The following is a 21,756-nucleotide window of genomic DNA, read 5'->3' as shown; positions in this document are numbered from 1 at the left end:
AGATGCTCACTTTCTCTCTTCTCCTCCAGAAAACAGTGTCCCCCCTGATGTGACATCCTCCACTCCCCAGGAGAGAGGGTCCAGGGTTGACCTGCCTCCAGCGGTCAGGGGCATGAGCCGTGGACAGAGCCGCTCCAGCATGATGGATACTGCTGATGGTACAGTCACACAAGCCTGGATGTCTACTTGATGTCTGATATATGTGGTTTTGGAGGAAATTCTGTAAATTTCTGTTCCTGAAACTTGTGGAATGTGGTCATGTATTTCCTGCCTCAGATCAGGAGGTTAAACTGTTTGCGTGTTCTAATTATGGAAGTTGCTGAATGACATTTTCTGTTTCGCATTGACCGTGTGACTCACAGCATTGTGGGGATCGAATCAGTGAATGATCTACTCGTGTACATCCAGAATCAACTTGAACATCATCCTCATGTTACTGTGTGGTGAATGCTGCTAATTACAGATATTTTGTGTTCTTTCTTTTGGGTCCATTAATCCTGTCCCTGTCTTGCGTTTCATTTAAAAAAGGAAAAAGAAAAGGTAATAAAAATCGCAATCGGGGATGGGGAGGGATGCTGACGAGGTCCAGCTCAGCTTGCTTTCCAACCTGGAGTCTGTCTATCTTTCTTTATGTGTGTCTCGTGTTGTAGTTCTAGATGTAGAGAATCTCCTGTATTTGATTTTCCCAATGCTCATCCAATCTGTGTCTCTTCCATAACATTTTTCCCTTTCGAATCTTTCCTGCTGCTGATTCTGATCCCGATGGTGTATTAGTGTGTAGGGTTCTGTCTGCGTGAGGGTGTGTGATTCGAGATTTGTGTTAGATTTGACTTGCATGTGTTGTGTTTCTCAGGTCACTTGTTTGCATATGTTTATGACGGTAGTTGTGCTTGGTGTTTGTTTAGGTGTGCCTGTCAATAGCAGGGTGTCCACTAAGATCCAGCAGCTGTTGAACACACTCAAACGGCCCAAAAGACCACCACTCAGTGAATTCTTCCTCGACGACTCTGAGGAAATTGTAGAAGGTGAGGCACATAGTGTGTATATACTGTTTTGTTATGGGATGGGGGGCAGTCACAGAAATATTCCCAGTGTAAACCTTTACGTATTCAGACTAACACATTTATCATGCAGATAAACTTATATAAGAAAATGTATCACAATCTCTTGGATGGGTGGCTTCATTTTACAATTATTCTGGGTGGTTATTTTGTATTTAATAACATAGCCAACAAGGAAATGCTATTTATGTAGCATTAATGGAAGCAAAATTGGCCATAACTACCAATATGTAATTTTGCAATAGCCAGAGATAACTATAATTTTACACTAAACTGTATTGGTCAAGATTTACATGGAACTCCATTGCTATTAATTGTTGATGGTAGGTTTGTATAATCACTGAGTTCTGTTTTAAATTACCCAGATTCTTGTCACATGTCACTTATGTTTATCTCAGTGTTGTGCAGCTTTACACCCTTATTCATTTTGTCTTCTAAATATTCACCTATCCATGTCTCTTTCGATGCCAAGTTCCTCAGCCGGATCCCAACACCCCGAAGCCGGAGGGACGTCAAATCATCCCTGTAAAGGGGGAGCCCCTGGGAGTGGTCAGTAACTGGCCTCCTGCCCTGCAGGCTGCTCTGGCCCGCTGGGGGGCCACCCAGGCCAAGAGTCCTGCCCTCACTGCTCTAGATATCACTGGCAAACCCCTCTACACAGTCACATACGGTGAGTGCAATAACTTGTTCTATCGGAGCAATAACTGCTCTGTGCAGTGTCCACTCTTTATTTATTATCTTATCTGTATTTATCCTTTTAATTGAGCACGTTCTTCGATTCCCTGTACTATTATTTTTGCAAATAATTACATATTTTTACCATATTTTAACATTTTAATAGCTTCCAATTAGTAACAATTAGTTATTTACAGGCTTGCTCAACACAAACATTTGATTGTACCTGTGCAGTTACAATAAAGATTTCCTAAGTCACTTGAAGGATCACCTCAACTGATACTGATATCAGTGCAGACAATAAACTGCAAAAGATTTGTTCAGATATATGTTCACTTATAAACATATCCACCAAATGATAATGTGAGCGAGTTCAGCTGAAAGAATACTTTTGGCCTGAGAAAAACAACACCTACTGCACATTCACTCCCTGTGTGGAGGTGGTTTGTTGAGTTGAACTCTCCTTGATCAGTTATGCAACACTTATACATGATAAACTACAAACAGGACTTTTCAAAACTCTCTTTTCTTCTCTACAGGCAAACTATGGAGTCGCAGTCTGAAGCTGGCCTATACATTGCTGAATAAACTGGGCACCAAGTCTGAGCCTGTCCTACAACCCGGAGATCGGGTAAGAGTCTGTCAGTCACCACTCGATGTGTAAAGTATAGAGGAACATGAGGAAAACTAAGTGTTTCTGTCTCTCAGGTGGCGCTGGTGTATCCCAACAGTGACCCTGGAATGTTCTGGGTGGCTTTTTATGGCTGCCTTTTAGCTGAGGTCATCCCTGTGCCCATCGAGGTACCACTGTCACGACAGGTAAAGACATCACTGTGACGTCCTCTGTGGTGAATCAATTTGAAATACAGAACCAGATGTTAATTAGACCATATATAGATAGAGAATGATGCATGTTCGGTCTAATATTTATTCCTAGACTATGACAAAAGCCCAAAGTGTCGCTGGCTACATTGACTTTTACATTTTTATGACAGTGTCAGTCTCTGTTATCTTGGTTTTTATGGCAATTAATGACAGTTAAACCTGGATAATTGTGACTGAACAACTATTTTATTAAAGCACTAAGCCATTCGATGCCCTTTAATTGATTAGCTGATCGTCAGAATAATAATTGGCAACCCTTTTTGATGATTTCGGTTCACATAATTTTTTCCTCAAAACCGCTTTTCTGCCTTTTTTTGGTATATTCTTTGAAAAGTGTTTTTCTTCAGGGTTTATTTTGTTGGTCGGACAAAACAATACATTTAAAGTCTGAGCCTAAATTTGAAAATCAAAAGAAAATATTTGTATATATAGGAGATACATAAATGATATAGGGAATAATCATCATCTTAATCTGTAAACTATTAATCAGTGGAAGTACTAATTTGTGCGTGAGATGTATTTAATACCTCATTTCTCACATAACACATAGACCATTTGGATTCCTTATATGACCGACATACTGACAGTGAGGGAATCTTCCTGCTTTTTAATTACCAGGGTTTTGTTTACATGTGCCTCTGTGTGTGTCATAAGTCTCCTCACCTTTGTCGCTCTCCGCAGGACGCTGGCAGTCAGCAGATCGGCTTCCTGTTGGGCAGCTGTGGTGTTAGTCTGGCGCTGACCAGTGAGGTGTGTCTCAAAGGGCTGCCCAAGACACCAAACGGAGAGATCATCCAGTTCAAAGGTCAGTCAGCCTAAATGCACCATGGCCAATGCTGCTGGCTCAGCAGAAGTCCTATCTGTCTCAGTCTCTGTGGGAGCCATTAGTTAAACTCATTAAAGGAAAAATACAGTGTGATGTCACAGGGCAGAGTGTGTGAGTGGGAGGCTGTGTTACCTCACTGCTTGTTAGTTATTGGCTGTTTACCTTTGACCTTGCAACCAGGAAGTTGCTGGCTGAACATTGTTGATTTAATGTGGCTCCAGATTAGTCTAGCTTAACACACTTTCTTTGTGTCAGCTCTAATTTTTCTTTGTGGTGTTGTGTTCATGTTCACCAGGTTGGCCAAGGATGAAATGGGTTGTGACAGACACCAAGTACCTGACTAAACCATCCAAAGACTGGCAGCCGCACATCCCCACTGCCAACACAGACACCGCCTACATAGAGGTACTCTTTAAACCATCCAATATTTAAGTAGTTTTAGAGTTTTATTTGATATATTACAGAATGGTGTGGTTCCTATTTAAAGATATAATATTTTACAACTCTCTGTAACTGCAACTCAATAAATGTCTAAAAACGGCTCGACTGTTGCTACATATTTTGTTGATTTGTGTACTAAGATTATTCAAACTCCCTAATTTTATTCAAGGTAATGACGATGAAGGAAAAACAAACTGTTAACCTGTCAGCTGTTTTTCCTTACCCTGTTTGTATAAGTCACTGGTAAAAGATCACAATTATTCATTTCCATTTGCTGCCGTTTTTGTGTCTCTTCCACCAAAGTACAAAGCCAGTAAAGAGGGAACAGTGATGGGAGTCGCTGTATCCAAGATCTCCATGTTGACCCACTGTCAAGCCCTGACCCAGGCCTGTAACTACTGTGAAGGTGAGAGCTCAGCACTTAATCCAACATAATATCTCCTGCTGTATCTATGTCTTACTCATGTCTGTCTGAGAGTGAGATGCTGGAGCAGATATAATCTAAGCCTTAACACTCATTGAGTGCATCTGCAGGATGTTTTATCAGCAGCTCGTCTTTTCTCCTGCTCAGAGAGAATCAGTCAGAAACACATGGCATGAAAAGCTGAGATAAGACCATGATTAAGATTATTTGGCTCGTGATTGTACATTTCTTTGCTCATGATTCTTTGTGTTTTCTGTCTTAGGGGAAACACTGGTCAACGTGTTGGACTGCAAGAAGGATATGGGCTTGTGGCATGGCGTCTTAGCGGTGAGACTGAATACAAGAGTTTGTGCGATTGTATTGTTTATCCAGACCAGCAGATCACCTTTAACTTTGTAGGATATTGAACACATGTGTTTATTTTTCTTGCAGAGCGTCATGAACAGAATCCACACCATCTCAGTGCCATATGCTGTCATGAAAGCCTGTCCTATGTCGTGGGTGCAGAGGGTCCACATTCACAAAGGTTCAGCTTATATCCACTCTTACTTTTATAGTACAGATGCTTTGAATAATAGTTCTCCATTAACATCCACCAAAATGCAGGTCTTTTGCAGCTCTCAGCAGGTTGCTTTTGCATCTTGGAGAACTTGTGTCTTCTGTGGATTTAGGACGTTTCTAACCCATAATTCATTTACAGACACTACTCATGTGATAATTCAGACGTCTGAATCAGTTGGAGTGGACAATAAATGGATTTTACTCTGCCAGCTTCCTAATACAAAGTGTGTGGTAATAGAGCAGGTCATTGTCTGGAGATTTCACAGTGACCGGGCGTGTTGATGATATTACTGTCATGTGACTGAATGTCCCTGAAACCAGATGACTGACTGTCCGACTCATCCAGTTTCTCTTAGAAATCAGAAATTAGCTCCAGCCAATAATAGAAATATGTACAGACCAAGATAATTACAATAAACCTTATGTAATATGTCCTCTGTACCCTTTCATAGCACGTGTGGCCTTGGTGAAGTGCCGGGACCTCCACTGGGCCATGATGGCCCACAAGGATCAGAGAGACACCAACTTGTCTTCTATACGTATGCTTATTGTGGCTGATGGAGCAAACCCATGTACGTCATTTCTCCTGCTCAAATACCACACCTTTAAAATAAAAAAACTACTGTGGACACTCATTTTATTTGAATTGTGGATTTTGACTGTTTCTTCCCTGTTTTGGTAAGATGTTCATTTATTGTTTGTTACCAGGGTCTGTGTCGTCATGTGATGCCTTCCTAAATGTGTTCCAGTCTCACGGTCTGAAACCTGAGGTCATTTGTCCATGTGCCACTTCTCCTGAGGCCTTAACTGTGGCCATACGCAGGTACCCTACATCTTTCACGAATGTGCTGCTGGTATTCTGGAAATGAAAACTTGTATATTTTTACGTGTAAACAACCGGAGTTACACTGCACATTATAGTAACCACAACAAGTCCCTATAACGTGTTAAAACTGGGTTTAAACCAGCTGCACATTGTGACTCAGACTTGTTTTGTGCATCATCATTCAACAATATGTTAGAGTTCCTGTCTGGCTTGCTCACATTTATTTAAAGTTCTATTATCTTCATCTGCTTAGTAGCTGCAGGAATCTGTACAATCTCTTTTAGGGCTTGTAAGTATCGTTTTAGTTAAATCTAAATCCAAAATTGGAGTCATACACTATATTAAAATTACACAAAGTAGGGACCAAAAATGATTACAAGAAGAAAATCTATACTATTAAAATACTGTTTATTAAACATACTCTTTGCTACCTTCCCTCCAGGCCTGGTGCACGAGGAGCTCCACTGCCAGCCAGAGCCATCCTGTCCATGGGCGGGCTGAGCCACAGCGTGATCAGGGTAAACACAGAGGACAAAAACTCTGCTCTCACTGTTCAGGATGTTGGCCACATTATGCCTGGAGGTAAGCAACTGCAGTTGGTTTTAATTGGCACTACCTAAGTGCAGTAGCTGCCACATTAATTGTGGGGTAGTTTATCAGAATGCAGGTTGCTAAACACATTTTGTGCGTTTCAGCTCTTATGTGCATTGTGAAACCGGACGGGCCTACACAGCTGTGCAAGACGGATGAAATAGGAGAGATTGTGATCAACTCTCGGGCCGGAGGCACCATGTACTATGGCCTGCCTGGTGTCACCAAGAACACGTTTGAGGTATGTTAAAGTAAAAAAATCATGTATCATCAACTGTCTGTATGACTCATTCCACATCTGTTCTTTATACACTGAGCACAAGGTACAATTTACCTACTCAATACCCCTCAGGTGGTTTTGGGTACTATGGCAGGTGTTTATATGTATGTCTGTAATTTTATCACCAAAGCGTCACAGACGTGTTAGTTACAGTCATAAAAGCCTTTAGGTGTGTATTTGGTAGCTGCTGAAAGCCACATTTCTTGTCTCTGACCTTGGGCTTCATTTTGAGCTTAATCACGTCCCTCATCAAAGTTATTTAACATTTAAGAATAAACTTCTTGTTATTTGGTCCACGTTTATGCTGCCACTTGTCGACGTGTGCTGGCATCAGCTCCACTTCCCCTCATCCATGCCTTGAATGTGCTCGTTTAGAAAATAGATGGATGAGAAGCACTGACTCAAATGATGCACTAGGTGGCGCCAGATGTCTACCATTGTATTTGGTCTCTCACATAAGACTGTTCACAAATCCTCACAGTTATTCGCCCAAACCCGTTAAATTGTTTTCATTCTGTACCTTTTTTCTATTTTAATTTACTGTTGACAATAAACCAGTCTCACTTAACAACATACATTAACCGGCAGTTATATTATGTCACTGTTCTTTTGATACTTTTAATATCAGGTTGGATTTAACTATACTGTACAAGTTGGAATCCAGTGTTTGATCTCAATGCTAATCTGCAGGTGATCCCTGTCAACCAAGCTGGAGCACCAATTGGAGAAATTCCCTTCAGTCGAACGGGTCTGCTGGGATTTGTAGGACCGGTAAGCATGCACGAAAAGATAATGAGTCAGTAAGGAGAATGAAGTTGAGACTTGTATTTCCTTGCTGAGGTAAATCTGTGTGCTCCACAGGGCAGTCTGGTCTTTGTTGTGGGGAAGATTGATGGGCTGCTGATGGTGAGCGGGCGACGTCACAACGCAGACGACCTGGTGGCCACCGCGCTCGCAGTGGAACCTGTCAAAACAGTTTACAGGGGGAGGTGAGACACTGACTGCTCCCTGTGAGCCAGTGTGTGTCTGTGTGTGCAATTACACCTCGCGAGAGTGTGCACATGGACGCACAGGTCACACTCAACATTCCAACATAAATCCATTGATAGAATATCTGCAGGTCTTTGAATTAGTCACCTCAGGAAAAGACCATTGAAGGTATTTAACTAAATGTATTCAGAAAAGTATTTGTTACTTCCATAGAAATTAACATAAGTTGTACATTCCTATAAGAAGCGAATTAACTCATAAAGATCCAGTTGGAGTCTTAAGGATGTCTTAAATTTACAACCTATTTTTACTGAACAGCCTTTAGAAAATCCCTCTGGCTGCTTAATCAGTTAATTACATCACTAGGAATGATTGTTATATGCAGCTGTAAAGTACTAACAACAAGATACACACACACACACACAAAGATTTGAGTCAGCCTAATATTGTATTTGTTGGCATTCTTGTTTTTAATCTTTATCACCATTTTACAGGTATGACTGTATTTAATTGCATTCTAAAATGTCTGATTTGGTGAATAGTGCAGAAATGTTGCTTCAGCACCATGCCTCCTCTCTCTCTGTGGAAGTTTATAAGGTTTGTGTTTGTGCTCCCTCCCGCTCAGGATCGCCGTGTTCTCAGTGACAGTGTTTTATGATGAGAGGATCGTGATTGTGGCAGAGCAGAGGCCTGATGCCAGCGAGGAGGACAGCTTCCAGTGGATGAGTCGAGTACTACAGGTAAATCACGTCTCTCTTAAAGATATCACATAACATGTTTGTATGTTGTTTTGGACAGAATTTTGGTGTAATCACTGAAATCATGTCTGAACTCATACACCATTAAGTATTGTGTTTCCCTTTTATGTCTTTAGTTAAGTTTGCATCCTAATGGATGAAATAAAAGTCTTTTCCCAGTGAAGTTCACAAACACCCAACATAATGTAACCTCAAATGCATATCCCCTGGACAGGCAATCGACAGCATCCACCAGGTCGGCCTGTACTGCCTCGCCCTCGTTCCAGCCAACACCCTCCCCAAAACGCCGCTTGGAGGGATCCACATCTGTGAAACCAAGCAAAACTTTTTGGAGGGAAACCTGCACCCGTGTAATATCCTCATGTGCCCACACACCTGCGTTACTAATCTGCCCAAACCACGGCAGAAACAGCCAGGTAGGCAGCCTCAGACTATATCTATTAGTGCTCACTATAGAAATTGCAGCATGGAGAGAGTATCAGATATTTTCACGTTGTTTGACTTGTTGTTTAATTTAATCCATTCATCATTTAATTAATTTAATTCATCAGTTAATCCATCAAATCCGGGTGGATTTAGCTTCTATTATTCAGGATTGTAACCCTGATTGTTTCTGGTTTGTTCAGTGGATGTGGGTCCAGCTTCTATGCTGGTTGGCAACCTGGTGGCAGGGAAACGTATCGCCCAGGCTACAGGCAGAGAGCTGGGTGTGGTGGAGGACCAGGATCTGATCCGAAAGGTACTGAACCCAAACCAGCACACGTACACTAGAACAATAATCAGACTCTTAGCTCTTAGTAGTGGAAGTAGCTTCATTCAGGCTTATGTCAGGAACATGGACCAGCAGCTCAAGAATTGTAACTCATTGTATCTAAACTGATGTACGTCTATGACTCTCCCATTAACATCTGGACAGTGAGACAAATTTGTATGAACTTTATCGTGTTGCTTTTTTTAGTTACTCTATTTTACTATTTATCTATTAAACATTACTTAGAGTGAAAAGATTCAAAGTGATTTCAAACACTATAAATTGATTAGCCTGTTAAAACAAGACACTTGATGGCATCACCATCGGGTGTATGACATTGTGATTTAAAAAAATGTTTTAGAGTTTTAATTGCCCAGACAATTAATTATTGAATAAACTAAAATAATCAAGAACTTTATGAATTATGATAAAGCTGCTCGTTATATGGAAACATAAACCTGTTGAATTTAAGCTCATGTTTAAAATGGAAATACTGATGTGTCTTCTCCTAAATCTCTGTTGTTCTGCCTTTACTTCGCTTGGGTTGGGCTTTAGCTCAGTATGTGGCCCACCATGATGGTAAGGCTCTAGTCTGCGTGCCCCCCCCCCTCTTCCCCACTTGTCTTTGCTTCCGCTGCTTTTGCCAGTCAGATGTGCTTCTGCAGCCGTGACAGCACTGACGGCCACCAGCTTCAGTTTTGGCCCCATGCAAAGAGACGACTATCCAGGCAGACTCCCGGCTTGGCCAGCAGGGGTCCACACACCTAGATAAACAAAATACTGGAAATGACATTCTGTGTTTTTAAATGTCTCAAAACCAACTCTGCCATCATCTTTTAAAGTGGGAGTTGGCGAGCAGCCGACCACATTTGTCAAACCAAAGGCTCAACAGTAAATTTAGTGAAATCTGGAGTTAGGATTTATTTTGCTATAAGGAGTTCAGACTTTTAGTAAACAATTAGAAAACTATAAAAGCATATGTGATCAATGAAAAGCATGTAATCCTATGATGTATAGTGATTCATTACGATGGTATCTTAAGTATTAACTAGGAACATTTTGGTGTGCACCTCTGCTCGCTGTGTTCACTGTGATGTTCCCATGTGTAGCATGGCTTGATGAGTGGTCGGGGCAGCCAGTCTGCATGATGTGTCTCCTGATTCCTTGTCGACCGGAGCACGACCTATTCGACTGAGACCCCCTTCAGACCTGCTATTAGCATCCATTATGTGATCCGATCCCAAGTGGTCAGCTCTAAGCACATGTCCTGAGATGTGATCATTTAGACCACATTCTGAGGTGCTCTGCGATCCCTGTGGCCACATACTTTTCGCCGTGTGGGTGCAAATGTGCTCTTGAAGGACGGTCTACTCAGCTGGTGTCCTCTGACCCACCATAGTTTCACAATGAATCAAAATTCTGAGGGACCATACATTGATTTGTTAATTCCCATCATCACAGTATCAACACTGACTTTCACAAGATAGTTCTTTTAAGTTGGTAAAATCGTCTTTCACTCGCTCGCACTGACACACACATACAGCCACACATAAAACACAGTAACATCAGACAAATCTGTAAACTCAGACTTGGTAAAAAACAACATAATTTTGTTTTTCGCGAACACAAATTATGTATGTGCTTATTCGCATGTACAGCGGGGGAAGTGAAATCCAATCAGAAGCGGTCAAAGGGGACACATTCAGGACTCGTTTTCATACCAAGTGTGAACTGACAAACTAAGAACTTACCACTTGTGATCAGCTCTCTCGTTACGGATGTTAAAATCAGATCTAAACAGGGCCTGTGAGAGTGGATGGCAGAAAGTACAACTCCAGCCAGTGATTTTGATATGGCCGACATTGTGTCTCTGCTGTAAATGATGTGTGTATGAGTGGAGAAACATGGTGTTTACTGTCTTTTCTTATATGCTCCCTAATGTCCACATTCCCTCTGATTTGTATAGGACTTAGCTTTTTTGTCGTGACCTGATCTGTCCTTTGCACTCACTAGTTTTAAAACTCCTGATCGAGATATGCATTATCGATGTGCTACTATGTATTTGAAAGTAAAACTAGTAAGAGGGTAATTCCATTAAAGCCACTTTGCTGCAGACATAGTTCCATTGAGACGTTAATGGTTTGTGGAAACTGTTTCAAAGCTTTTCAAAGTTGTCATGACCCTTTGGTCTGAACGGCCCTTAGCTTGTTAGTTTTTGACAGCGGATCCAATTTGCCTCCTATCAGGTGCAGATGGACCCAGCATGACCTCACACTTGGCAAAAACTATTCTCTGGATGCTCAGATTCTCCTGTTGTGTGCTTGTGTGTCTCCGTGTGAGGTAGAGAGCATCACAGCAGACCCAATCTTAGATGCCCTTTGAAATGTTCTTTCCTGTTCTTCCCATTGTCTGTTTGAAAGCAATACATTTATAAATGTTGCTGAGAGGACGTTGCTAACTGACTGTTTTCAGGCCGGCTTTCATGTGTTTCTATATTCTGATTGTTGTGCCTCGGCACCGGCAACAGCCAGTGGTCGGAGGCAGTCTTTTAAATGTATTATTATTTGCCATAGATCTTCCTGATTTTAAATGTGCAATAAATATGTTAATTCACTTCACCCTAAATGTTAATGTGCTGACATATATGACACATTACTCTCTTTGCTTTTTCAGCACCAGTTCTTGTCTGAAGCTCTGCAGTGGAGAGCCCAGACCGACCCAGACCACGTCCTGTATGTGCTGCTTAATGCCAAGGTAGATTAAACACGCACGCACGCACGCACGCACGCACGCACGCACGCACGCACGCACACACACACACACACACAAATCTTTTAAACTGGAAATGATGCCATAGCACTGATGGTAATCCATTTTGTTTGTTGTACATTCAGCTGAACTTCCTTTGTTTTTGCTCTAGGGGGTGGCAGTGTGCACAGCCACTTGTGCTCAGCTTCACAAGCGAGCAGAAAAAATCACTGCCACCATAATGGAGAGAGGAGGCCTCAACACAGGAGACAATGTGGTGCTGCTTTATCCCCCAGGTGAACAAACGCTCACCGCTCATCTGTATAGACAGCCATCTTCCTAATTTTCCCATTTATCATGCAGTGAAGAAGCACAGCAGGATAAGAGTTCATGAGTTTCCTTTCCATCTCTTATTCCACAGGTATTGACCTGATTGCTGCCTTCTATGGCTGTCTCTATGCGGGGGTCATCCCCGTGACAGTGAGGCCGCCTCACCCACAGAATCTGGCTGCTACTCTCCCCACTGTCCGCATGATCATCGACGTGAGTACACTATCTGCACTGAGACGTGAAAAGTATTTGATAATCAGCATTTGCTATTGCAAAGCATTACAAGAACATAATATAATAAGAAGTGGCAATTTATTTAGGTAAAGCAAGTATAACTGTGTTTATTCCATCTTAGACAGACATTAAAAGGATCATTGCACCAAAAGCACAAAGCAAACATATCAATTCTAACTATGTTAAATATAATAATAACTATAGTAGTTAAGCAGAACATGTCTCATCAAAAAAACATCAATGAACCAAACAAAACTTAATAAAATATTTTGATATTGTATTGCTATCAAGTATCAAAACATGAATCCTATACCTCAAAAGGAAAAAAAGTGAACCTTACTTTTACTTTTTATGCCCTCCACTGAACTGTTATTAATATTGAAGTGCCCTTAGGCAAGAAACTGACTCCCACCCCGACTCAGTAAAGACCTTCTGCTGTTGACCCCATCAGTGATTTCCATGGGGGGAAGCCAATAAAATTGAATCGTACCTCAGGGATCAATAAAGTATAACAATAATTAATTGCCTTTTATTCGTTTCTCAAACGGAGGATTTAGTTTGTGTACAAACACTGTTAAAGGACTCCTGTGTGTGTGTGTTTGCTGTTTTTGTTACAGGTGAGCAAAGCAGCCTGCATCCTCACCACTCAGCCTCTCATGAGGATCCTCAGGTCAAGGGAGGCTGCTGCCAGCGTCAACATCAAGACGTGGCCAACCATCATTGACACAGGTTCCAGGCTCAACTCATTGTTATAAGCATGATGTGGTGTATTTTACTGTCACAATGATTTAGTACAATAATTGAGACTGAAAAGATATATTCTCCTTTTGGCCACAAGGTGTCCTGTTTGCTTTGTGATTCACTTTTTCCATAGAACCTCATGTAGAAGCGTATATATATATATAATATATATATATATAATATATATATATATATATATATATGTATATATTTATGGAAATATTTTTAGTTCATGTTCAGTTATTTCTTTAAATAATAATAATGCATTTCCAGGAGGTTGCAGACTAACCGCCTGTATAGATCATAGCAGTGTGTTGCTTTTAAATGTGCAGTTAAATAGCACATTTACATAGAAACCTCCTTCCACTCAACAAAAAACTGTAAGGCATTGTGAAAATGAAGACAGTGAAAGTGTGTTTATTTATTTTCTCTAATAATGAAACCTGCTTTTTTCTCCTCCCAGATGATCTCCCCAGGAAGCGGCCTCCACACATCTATAAACCCCCCACAGCGGAGATGCTGGCCTACCTGGATTTCAGTGTGTCCACCACAGGCATGCTGACTGGAGTCAAGGTGAATTACTCTCACAAATCGTTGTTATCATACAAAACAGGGTTTAAATCAGTTCAGCCGGATTGATATCAAAGGATTTTCTCACGTTAATCTGCTGAATGGTGTTAGTTTTTTTTATCAGATGAAATCTTTTTAAGTGCGTTATTACTATATTACTATTGTGTGATGGGGGAATTTGAAGCCTCCAGCTCACACTAAATGTGAATGAACTTTTCAAGAATATATGTATTTCAAGAATACAATGTATTGTGTACTTAATCGTCGAGTCTAGACGCCAACGTTGTCTTATGGAAATGTGTTCAGCGTTACTGAAGGTGGTAGAATTTTTTATCAGAAACACAGCTGTAGGACAGATGATGTTGTACACATAATTTATTATAACTTTAATTTAGCAGGTTGAATGGATGCGTAAAAAACGTGTTAATACTCGTCAGAAATACCTCAGATATGACGTGAATAATAACTTGTAATAGTAAAATAGAAGTAACAGTATTTGCATATTGTACAATAGTATTTTTAAAACAGTGTATATCCCTGTCTCGTCAGATGTCTCATGCTGCAGTCAGTACTCTGTGCCGCTCCATTAAGCTGCAGTGTGAGCTCTACTCCTCACGACAAATAGCCATTTGTCTGGACCCGTACTGCGGCCTGGGCTTTGTCCTATGGTGCCTCTCCAGGTAAAAGACACACACACACACACACACACACACAGAATGAATATCGTATTAAACGTAGCTGTTACCTGTGCATGTGGCAGAGCTGCTATTGTAAATGTGTTTTTTTTTGTTCCAGTATTTACTCAGGTCACCAGTCCATCCTTATCCCTCCCCTGGAGCTAGAGAGCTCACTGCCTCTGTGGCTGAGCACGCTCAGTCAGTACAAGATCAGAGACACATTCTGCTCCTACTCTGTCATGGAGCTGTGCACCAAAGGCCTCGGCACTCAGACAGAGATGCTGAAGGTCAGAATCACACGCACACACACTGGCACCATGGTGTTCCCCTTTCATGTTATCACTGTGTGATTTTTGTCTTACACCAATACAGTCTAAAGTTGACTAATAAACAGCTGTCAAATCATTTAAATCGTTTATATCACTGATATATTTTGTACTTTTGAAATGGACATATGTGCTACATTAATCTGCTTCTTATGATTCTATGCATCTTAATATCTTTGCTCATTCAGTTGTTGTCATTCATAGAAATGTTTGGTAATGCTGAGAGTGCTTGTTTGTGTCACACTCCATCGACACGTAAATGGTAAAAGTGTGAATTGCCCCATGTCTCCAGGCTCGGGGTCTGAATCTGTCGTGCGTGCGGAGCTGCGTGGTGATAGCAGAGGAGCGACCCCGTCTCACTCTCACTCAGTCCTTCTCCAAGCTCTTCAAAGACCTCGGTCTGTCGCCGCGCGCCGTCAGCACCGCTTTCGGCTCCAGGGTGAACTTGGCCATCTGCCTACAGGTTGGTTTCCGACAGAAACACAGAGTTCATTGTCGTTTGAGTTCACACTTACACCTTCAGGTTTTCTAATTTATGTCATTGTTCGGTTCTCTTTATTGTATTATTTTTTGTTGATCTTTTAATCACCTCTGCCGAAGAGGTTATGGTTTTACCGTTCGTATGTTTGTAAGCGAAACTCCATGGCTGGGATACGACTGAAGGAGGAACCCATGAAATGTTTTTGCGGATCTGGATCATAAACTGATCCAGGAATTTCTTAAGTCTCTTTAATATTACGAAATTTTCACTGATACACTGGAAATAATTCATGGATCTTGATTTAAAAAAAAATAAGGCACCTTTAGTAAACTTATATCTATGAGTGTATGAAATCTGGTGCAGCTTTCTTGAATTAAAGGGGACTGTCGGGCCTTGGTGAGGGTATACCCTCAACTGAGTAACTTTCAGTTTGACAGTATTTTGGCAATATTGCTAGAAAACCGGTAAACTGGACTTGGTTGACTGAGATTCTTCACAGACCTACTCACAACCTTATCTCTTGATGAAGACAGAAAAATGTTCTGTACAATTTTCTCGATGTTTATTTCCCTCTCTGTGTCGTCAGGGCACTGCGGGACCAGACCCCTCCACCGTCTATGTTGACATGAAGTCTCTGCGTCACGACAGGTAAGACTGGAGACCCGTGTCACCAGTACAAAGCAGCTGACAAACACTTGACCACATGTTATGAAATAATGAAAACAAACGTGATGGGTCAGTCCAATCAGACAGAATAAATACACAGGCCATCTTTTGTCCTTGTCTCTCAGGGTGAGACTGGTGGAGCGAGGAGCGCCACAGAGTATTCCACTCATGGAGTCTGGCACTGTAAGTATTGATTTTTGACCAGTGAAACTCCTCTTGCGGTGGTCACACTGGCCACAGACCCAGAGAGGTAATATAAGTGGTTGTAATAACCATAAAGCTAAAACTTCCTCTTATGCTCTACAAGATCCTTCCAGGAGTGAGGGTCATCATCGTCAACCCAGAGACCAGAGGCCCACTGGGAGATTCACATCTTGGGGAGGTGAGAGGGCAGAGAGGATAATGGGCTAATGTTATCTTAATGTTTCCCCTGTGTAATGTTTACTCTAAAGATTCTGCAAGAGTGACCATGAGTATTTTGGTGGTTTCAATCTCAGCGATTATTTTGACTTTTTTTTAATTTGATGAAATGTGTTTTTTTGTTGAATTGGTTTGCTCACATTTGATCAAACAAAGAAATACTCCAGCCTCTCTGCCTCTGTTTAGATCTGGGTGAACAGTCCTCATAGCTCCAGCGGCTACTACACCATCTACGGGGAGGAGAGCCTGCAGGCCGATCACTTCAACACCAAGCTCAGCTTCGGGGAGCCCCAGACTCTGTGGGCCAGGACGGGCTACCTGGGCTTCATCAAGAGGACGGAGCTGCTGGATGCAAGTGGAGGTGAGAGGAGGACATCTGATAGAAGTTACTACCAATCCAGTGTCGTAGTATTAGTAAATACTAGGACACTTCCACAGTCAGACTGAAGGAGGTTTGATTTGCAACAATATCTACAGTGGCAAAATATAATCATGAATATTTAAGCCATAGATACGAGGGTGTTCATATGGCAAACCTATGCAAGTAGGTATTTGTATACTAACTCTCAGTACAGAGTTCCAATGGCGTTTAAACTGCAATAATCTGAATTTTAGGCCCTAAAAAGTCATGTATGTTAAGATATTACACAATAATAGGGCTAGAGTAATTCTGGGACTCTGACATTCCTTCATAGCTTAAATTTGATTCATCATTGTCTTAAAAAGTAACATTTTAATTTGCTGAAATCTGCAGAAACCCTGAAGTGTATATTGTCATATCACCCAAGTCCCTAACTGTGAATCCCTTTCTTTCCTTTTCTGCATCAGATCGTCATGATGCCTTGTTCGTGGTGGGCTCTCTTGATGAAACGTTGGAGCTGAGGGGGTTGCGTTATCACCCCATTGACATAGAGACGTCTGTGTCCCGAGCCCACCGCAGCATTGCTGAGAGGTGAGGGTCAACCTGGTTCTTTTAAAGTTGTCTTTACACACTTTTATATTCACTGAAAAATACTGGCTCTAGACAGAAACTAAATTCAATCCGTGTTTGACACTCCTTCCCGCTCCTCAGTGCTGTGTTTACATGGACCAACTTGCTGGTTGTGGTGGCGGAGCTGAGCGGCTCGGAGCAGGAGGCCTTGGACCTGGTGCCCCTCGTCACCAACGTGGTGCTGGAGGAGCACCACCTCATTGTTGGGGTGGTGGTCATCGTGGACCCCGGCGTGATCCCCATCAACTCCAGAGGAGAGAAGCAGAGGATGCACCTGCGGGACTCGTTCCTGGCCGACCAACTGGACCCCATCTACGTGGCCTACAACATGTGAACACCTCTCACCCACCGATGCAGAAAACTGAGCCAAGCTCCGAGGACAGACGGGAGGGGGAGAGAACCGGGGGTGCGTTCAGTAGCAGCCTGGATGTTAAACCACAGACACGCGTTCAAAACACCAAACAATGTGGGGATGAGAGCACAGTACCAGCACTGTAACAAGATCGTGCTTCCCTCTCGGAAACTGTTCCTTCTTTGCTTCCACCTGCTCGATCGCTGCAGTCCAGGTTCACTGAGATTCGTTCTCCTCTTAAAGAGTAGACATATCTGTGAGCTGGAGGAACTTTCATCTTCATCCTCTCTTTGCATCCCACTCCTCCCTCATCGCTCGAATTCATGTTTTTTACAAGACATTTTTAATTAACTTTCATCAAAGAAAGAATGTTACACCCCCCCCTTCCATTTCTTGGTTTTTAACCTGAAGCTTTCATCCCTGTGAGTTTTAATTTTTTTAGTCCCCCCTCTGTTCTAAAGGGCAGGAAGGTGGAACTGGAACTGCTGAGAGGAGCAGGAACTTTCCCCTCTTGCACTTTTAAGTCCTTGCACCTCTGAGTCCACTTCCTGTCTCACTCACCTGCCTCAAGAGGACAGCCCCCACTACAAGAGCAAATCCACATCAGTATTAACAAGTGCCACCAGCGAGTGCAGCCCCTATGTTACCTTCCCATTACAAGGTGCACCGTGGCTCTCGCCTCCCATCACATTCTGTGTCAGCTTTCACGCAAAATGTCCAAAAACACACACTTGAATCATTTTGTTGGTGCGGGAAAAGAAAGAGTCTCTTCATTAACCCACAAATCTGGATAGTAAGGTTAAAACGTATTCTTCATTTTCAGTGTAAGTAGGAGTTGATCCATTAGACAGTTCTGTGATAGTGCTAAAGAACAATAAATCAGAAATATTACAGGAGAAGAGTCACTTTGCAGTGCTGGGGTTTGGGTGGAAGCAGTCACAGAGCAGTAGATCGGATGGTCTAGTAGCCTCATGGGTTAGCAGCACACGTGAGGCAATGCACTTGGCTTCTGATTCTCTGAAAAAGAAATAAATACCCAGATCTTTGAAACATCGTGAAGGTCTTTTAAAAACAACTGCTGCCGTTCACAGGTTATTTCCTGGCTTCTCAAAGACTCTTCCGAACAGGGGATGAATAAATACATCGTCTGTTCCTCAGTGAATCTTCAACCCTTTTCCTGAGCTGCAGTTTATCAATTTATCAGTATAACTGATAGTAAAGTCTTTTAGATTGTTTCACATATCGTACAAATTGAACACGGACCTTCATCATTTCTCCATCTGTGTTGGGAGATAGTTAGCTTGTTTTGATAATTTACCATCTTCTAGTTTGAACTGTGATCAGTGATCTGTTAGCTTTGAGTCTGTGCTTAGTTTTCCCATCTCAAAGCAAACAACATTTTTGATTTAACCTTGTCGTCACCCTCGATGAAGTACATGTGGATCATCAGAAGGCAAGTCAGTGCCTTTTTTTATTGCACCATTGTGACATTCGCAAAATCCATATTGATCAAATAGGATCTGGAGAATGAGGACGTTCCTCTGCCTTACTACACCTGTGGGTCTCCAGTTCTTCTAACATCTGATCTCACATATCTGGCTGTAATGTTAAAAACTTCGCCACTTTTTTTTAGTTTTTTTTAATAGAGGAGGGCTTGAGGGGGGGGGGCTGTCTCGTTCTTTATTAATTTTGTGTCATGCCTTTCTCATTTCATCATTTAAACCAATTCTCTCTGAATGTCTGCAACACAAAAATAAACCATAAAATCAAACATGAATAGCAAACAGTAAGCAACTCGTGATTAAATGGCAGAGTCCTCCTTTAAGAAGGGAGGTCATAATAAATGAGGGTAATAAGGATGTTGTCTGTATACTGTATCTTAGAGGTCAAATACTGTATTACTGGTGTTAATGTGTACATGAAAATGAACTTTGTCCATCGGAACAAAAAAACTTGACTGATCTTTCATACTTGACTGCATTTTTTTATTTAACTGTATCACATTGCAAAAGAGAAAAAAACGGTTTCCGATTATTTTGGCAGGAACAATGTGCACTTTCCCAATATCATTTTGTGCGTGTGCTTATGTCTGTGTGTGTGTGCGTGCGTACAAGAAGGAATGTGTGTGTCCAGTTTAACATTGATATTTAGCTTTTCTGGTGCAACAATGTTTGTTTTTTGTAAGAAAATGATGCCAGAATATTAAACCTTTTTTTTTCTTCTTTTCTTTCTTTTTTTATGTCGCCTCCACTGTATTTTTTTGGTTTTATTCTTTTCATCCAAAATTGGAATTTTAATATATTTTTTAGGGGTTTCATCAACATTTTCCAGATGTAATCTTTTCTTTATAACTGCACAACTTGTGCAAACGGCTGGTTTGGTTTCCGCAGCAGCTTGACACCGTACAGCACATCTGTAAACCACTCTCATTCAGTGACGGACACCGACCACGTGTATGCAAACCAGTATCTGGGACACGTTATATTCATGAATAACAAACTAAAGCTTCTGAGCTACTGTGTGACAATTGCTTTGTTGCTACCGACGAGTTTGAATAAAGTTTTATAATTTCAATTCGCCCTTCAAGCCTTTTCAATAGACATTGGTGCTATTCAACAAGGGAAAGTTTGACAGGCTTTTTTCCTCCAATGTCATGAGAAACAAGGGTTCTTCCTGGATGCCCTTTTTTATGTGAAAAATAAGTCGTTATTTTCTTCATGCCAACATCTTCTCACTCACCGCTCAGTTCTAAAATTTTTACCATCACCAGTTTTCATCAGCTCTGAGATTTGATGAAAAATCTCCCAATGGGCAACTGCACGAGAACAATGCAAGTTGACGTTTTTTCCATTCGGATATTTCTTTTTTCCAGTTGTCATGTAGTGAGGAATGGCATTTGTTTCGAACCTCGGACGTTGTTTCTTAAGCACAAAAATGTAAAATGTACATGTGAGGTAATGAAATTAGGATCTTTCACACAAAAGTCACAAAAACTCAAGGGCCCACAATGTATACCTCAACGACTGTCTGTTCACTATGCATCGTCAAGCTGCAGCAAAGACATTCTGAACTAGTCAATGGTGCGATAACTTGTAACATGTCTTACTTGACAAAAACACTGTCACACTGTCATTGGATGTGTTTCATGTCAAATAAAAAAAGATGCTTTGTCAGTTCCTGGTGTTTTTTGGTTATTTTCTTTCCTCTGGAAGCTTTGGGCATCAGCTGCTCCCGCATGAAAGAATAGCATCTCCCCTCCTCCAGGTGTCAGTCTATTTTTGTCTCACTGACAAAAAAGGAAATATGCTGCTTAATGACGACTCTCAGCTCAGTTCCTGTCATTTGGAATCATCTACATATTCACATCACAACTTTCACCAGAACCTCTCACTTATTTAAGAAATAATGGACGGATGCCTCCTTACATTAGGATGACACATAGCTCAATTCCATTTACAAACAGAACATTTTTGGGTGAAATTGGGACAAATTGCTTCAGCTGGTTTTCTTTCTTCATACAAAGGTAAACATTGGAAAATAAATAGAAGTTTCTCACATTACCAATAAGCATTTGCAAATATTAAAATAAAGCTGATGACTGGATAAAAAGAAAACAAATCATCGGTATTCAGAGTAGTTGATCTTAAGTCCATTTGTCTTCAGGTGGAGGGAAAAACTTCCAAACAGTCTATTGTTCAGAAGAGATGTTCAATGATGACAAACAGGATGTAACCGGGCAGTGTCAGAGTCAGTTTGAACCCAGCAGAGATCGCTCCGGTGTTCAGTCCGCTTGCAGAAGACGCAAATGCTGTCTGACTTGATCTTAGCCAGTCTGGATACCTGCTGAAGCGCGTGTACACCCCGGGCTTCAGAGGATCTCCACATATTCTTCCGTGGCTCGACACTCCCACCAGATAAAACCTGTTCTCTGTCTGGCTATAACACTGCAGAGGGCCGCCGCTGTCACCCTGGAACCCATGTAAACAGCAACCATGTTGAACTGGGATGAAACCTGCAGCCTGTGTTGACTTTATATTGACGTGTTATTATATTCAAGTAGAAGAATCCGCACCTGACAAGAATCAGCCCCTCCGCCCTCCAGTCCAGCAAAGATCATGTTTCTGGTGATGAGGCCATAGTACCAGGAGTTC

The 21,756-nt window shown here is 41.6% G+C and overlaps 1 protein-coding gene across 1 annotated transcript in view; it reads left to right on the top strand.

The window, feature by feature from the left end:
* The window catches only part of dip2ba (disco-interacting protein 2 homolog Ba), a 45,847-nt gene extending 26,597 nt beyond the window's left edge, over nt 1-19,250 (top strand). The window contains exons 6-38 of the mRNA XM_061075017.1: nt 30-158; nt 906-1,025; nt 1,534-1,731; nt 2,276-2,367; nt 2,445-2,555; nt 3,303-3,426; nt 3,743-3,852; nt 4,192-4,294; nt 4,575-4,639; nt 4,745-4,838; nt 5,326-5,445; nt 5,582-5,696; nt 6,142-6,281; nt 6,395-6,531; nt 7,261-7,341; nt 7,432-7,559; nt 8,186-8,300; nt 8,533-8,734; nt 8,945-9,057; nt 11,743-11,823; nt 11,990-12,113; nt 12,239-12,360; nt 12,999-13,110; nt 13,586-13,695; nt 14,242-14,372; nt 14,488-14,656; nt 14,988-15,158; nt 15,763-15,824; nt 15,968-16,025; nt 16,150-16,224; nt 16,449-16,623; nt 17,091-17,214; nt 17,335-19,250. Coding sequence (XP_060931000.1) covers nt 30-158; nt 906-1,025; nt 1,534-1,731; nt 2,276-2,367; nt 2,445-2,555; nt 3,303-3,426; nt 3,743-3,852; nt 4,192-4,294; nt 4,575-4,639; nt 4,745-4,838; nt 5,326-5,445; nt 5,582-5,696; nt 6,142-6,281; nt 6,395-6,531; nt 7,261-7,341; nt 7,432-7,559; nt 8,186-8,300; nt 8,533-8,734; nt 8,945-9,057; nt 11,743-11,823; nt 11,990-12,113; nt 12,239-12,360; nt 12,999-13,110; nt 13,586-13,695; nt 14,242-14,372; nt 14,488-14,656; nt 14,988-15,158; nt 15,763-15,824; nt 15,968-16,025; nt 16,150-16,224; nt 16,449-16,623; nt 17,091-17,214; nt 17,335-17,587 — 4,064 coding nt within the window. The 3' untranslated portion in view covers nt 17,588-19,250. The remainder of the gene's footprint in view (nt 1-29; nt 159-905; nt 1,026-1,533; nt 1,732-2,275; nt 2,368-2,444; nt 2,556-3,302; nt 3,427-3,742; nt 3,853-4,191; nt 4,295-4,574; nt 4,640-4,744; nt 4,839-5,325; nt 5,446-5,581; nt 5,697-6,141; nt 6,282-6,394; nt 6,532-7,260; nt 7,342-7,431; nt 7,560-8,185; nt 8,301-8,532; nt 8,735-8,944; nt 9,058-11,742; nt 11,824-11,989; nt 12,114-12,238; nt 12,361-12,998; nt 13,111-13,585; nt 13,696-14,241; nt 14,373-14,487; nt 14,657-14,987; nt 15,159-15,762; nt 15,825-15,967; nt 16,026-16,149; nt 16,225-16,448; nt 16,624-17,090; nt 17,215-17,334) is intronic.
* Nucleotides 19,251-21,756: the final 2,506 nt, after the last annotated feature.

Source organism: Limanda limanda, chromosome 7, assembly GCF_963576545.1.
Source record: "Limanda limanda chromosome 7, fLimLim1.1, whole genome shotgun sequence".
Classification (NCBI taxonomy): domain Eukaryota; kingdom Metazoa; phylum Chordata; class Actinopteri; order Pleuronectiformes; family Pleuronectidae; genus Limanda; species Limanda limanda.
The sequence above is the reverse complement of the archived record's forward strand: the minus strand, read 5'-3'. Positions and strand labels throughout refer to the sequence as shown.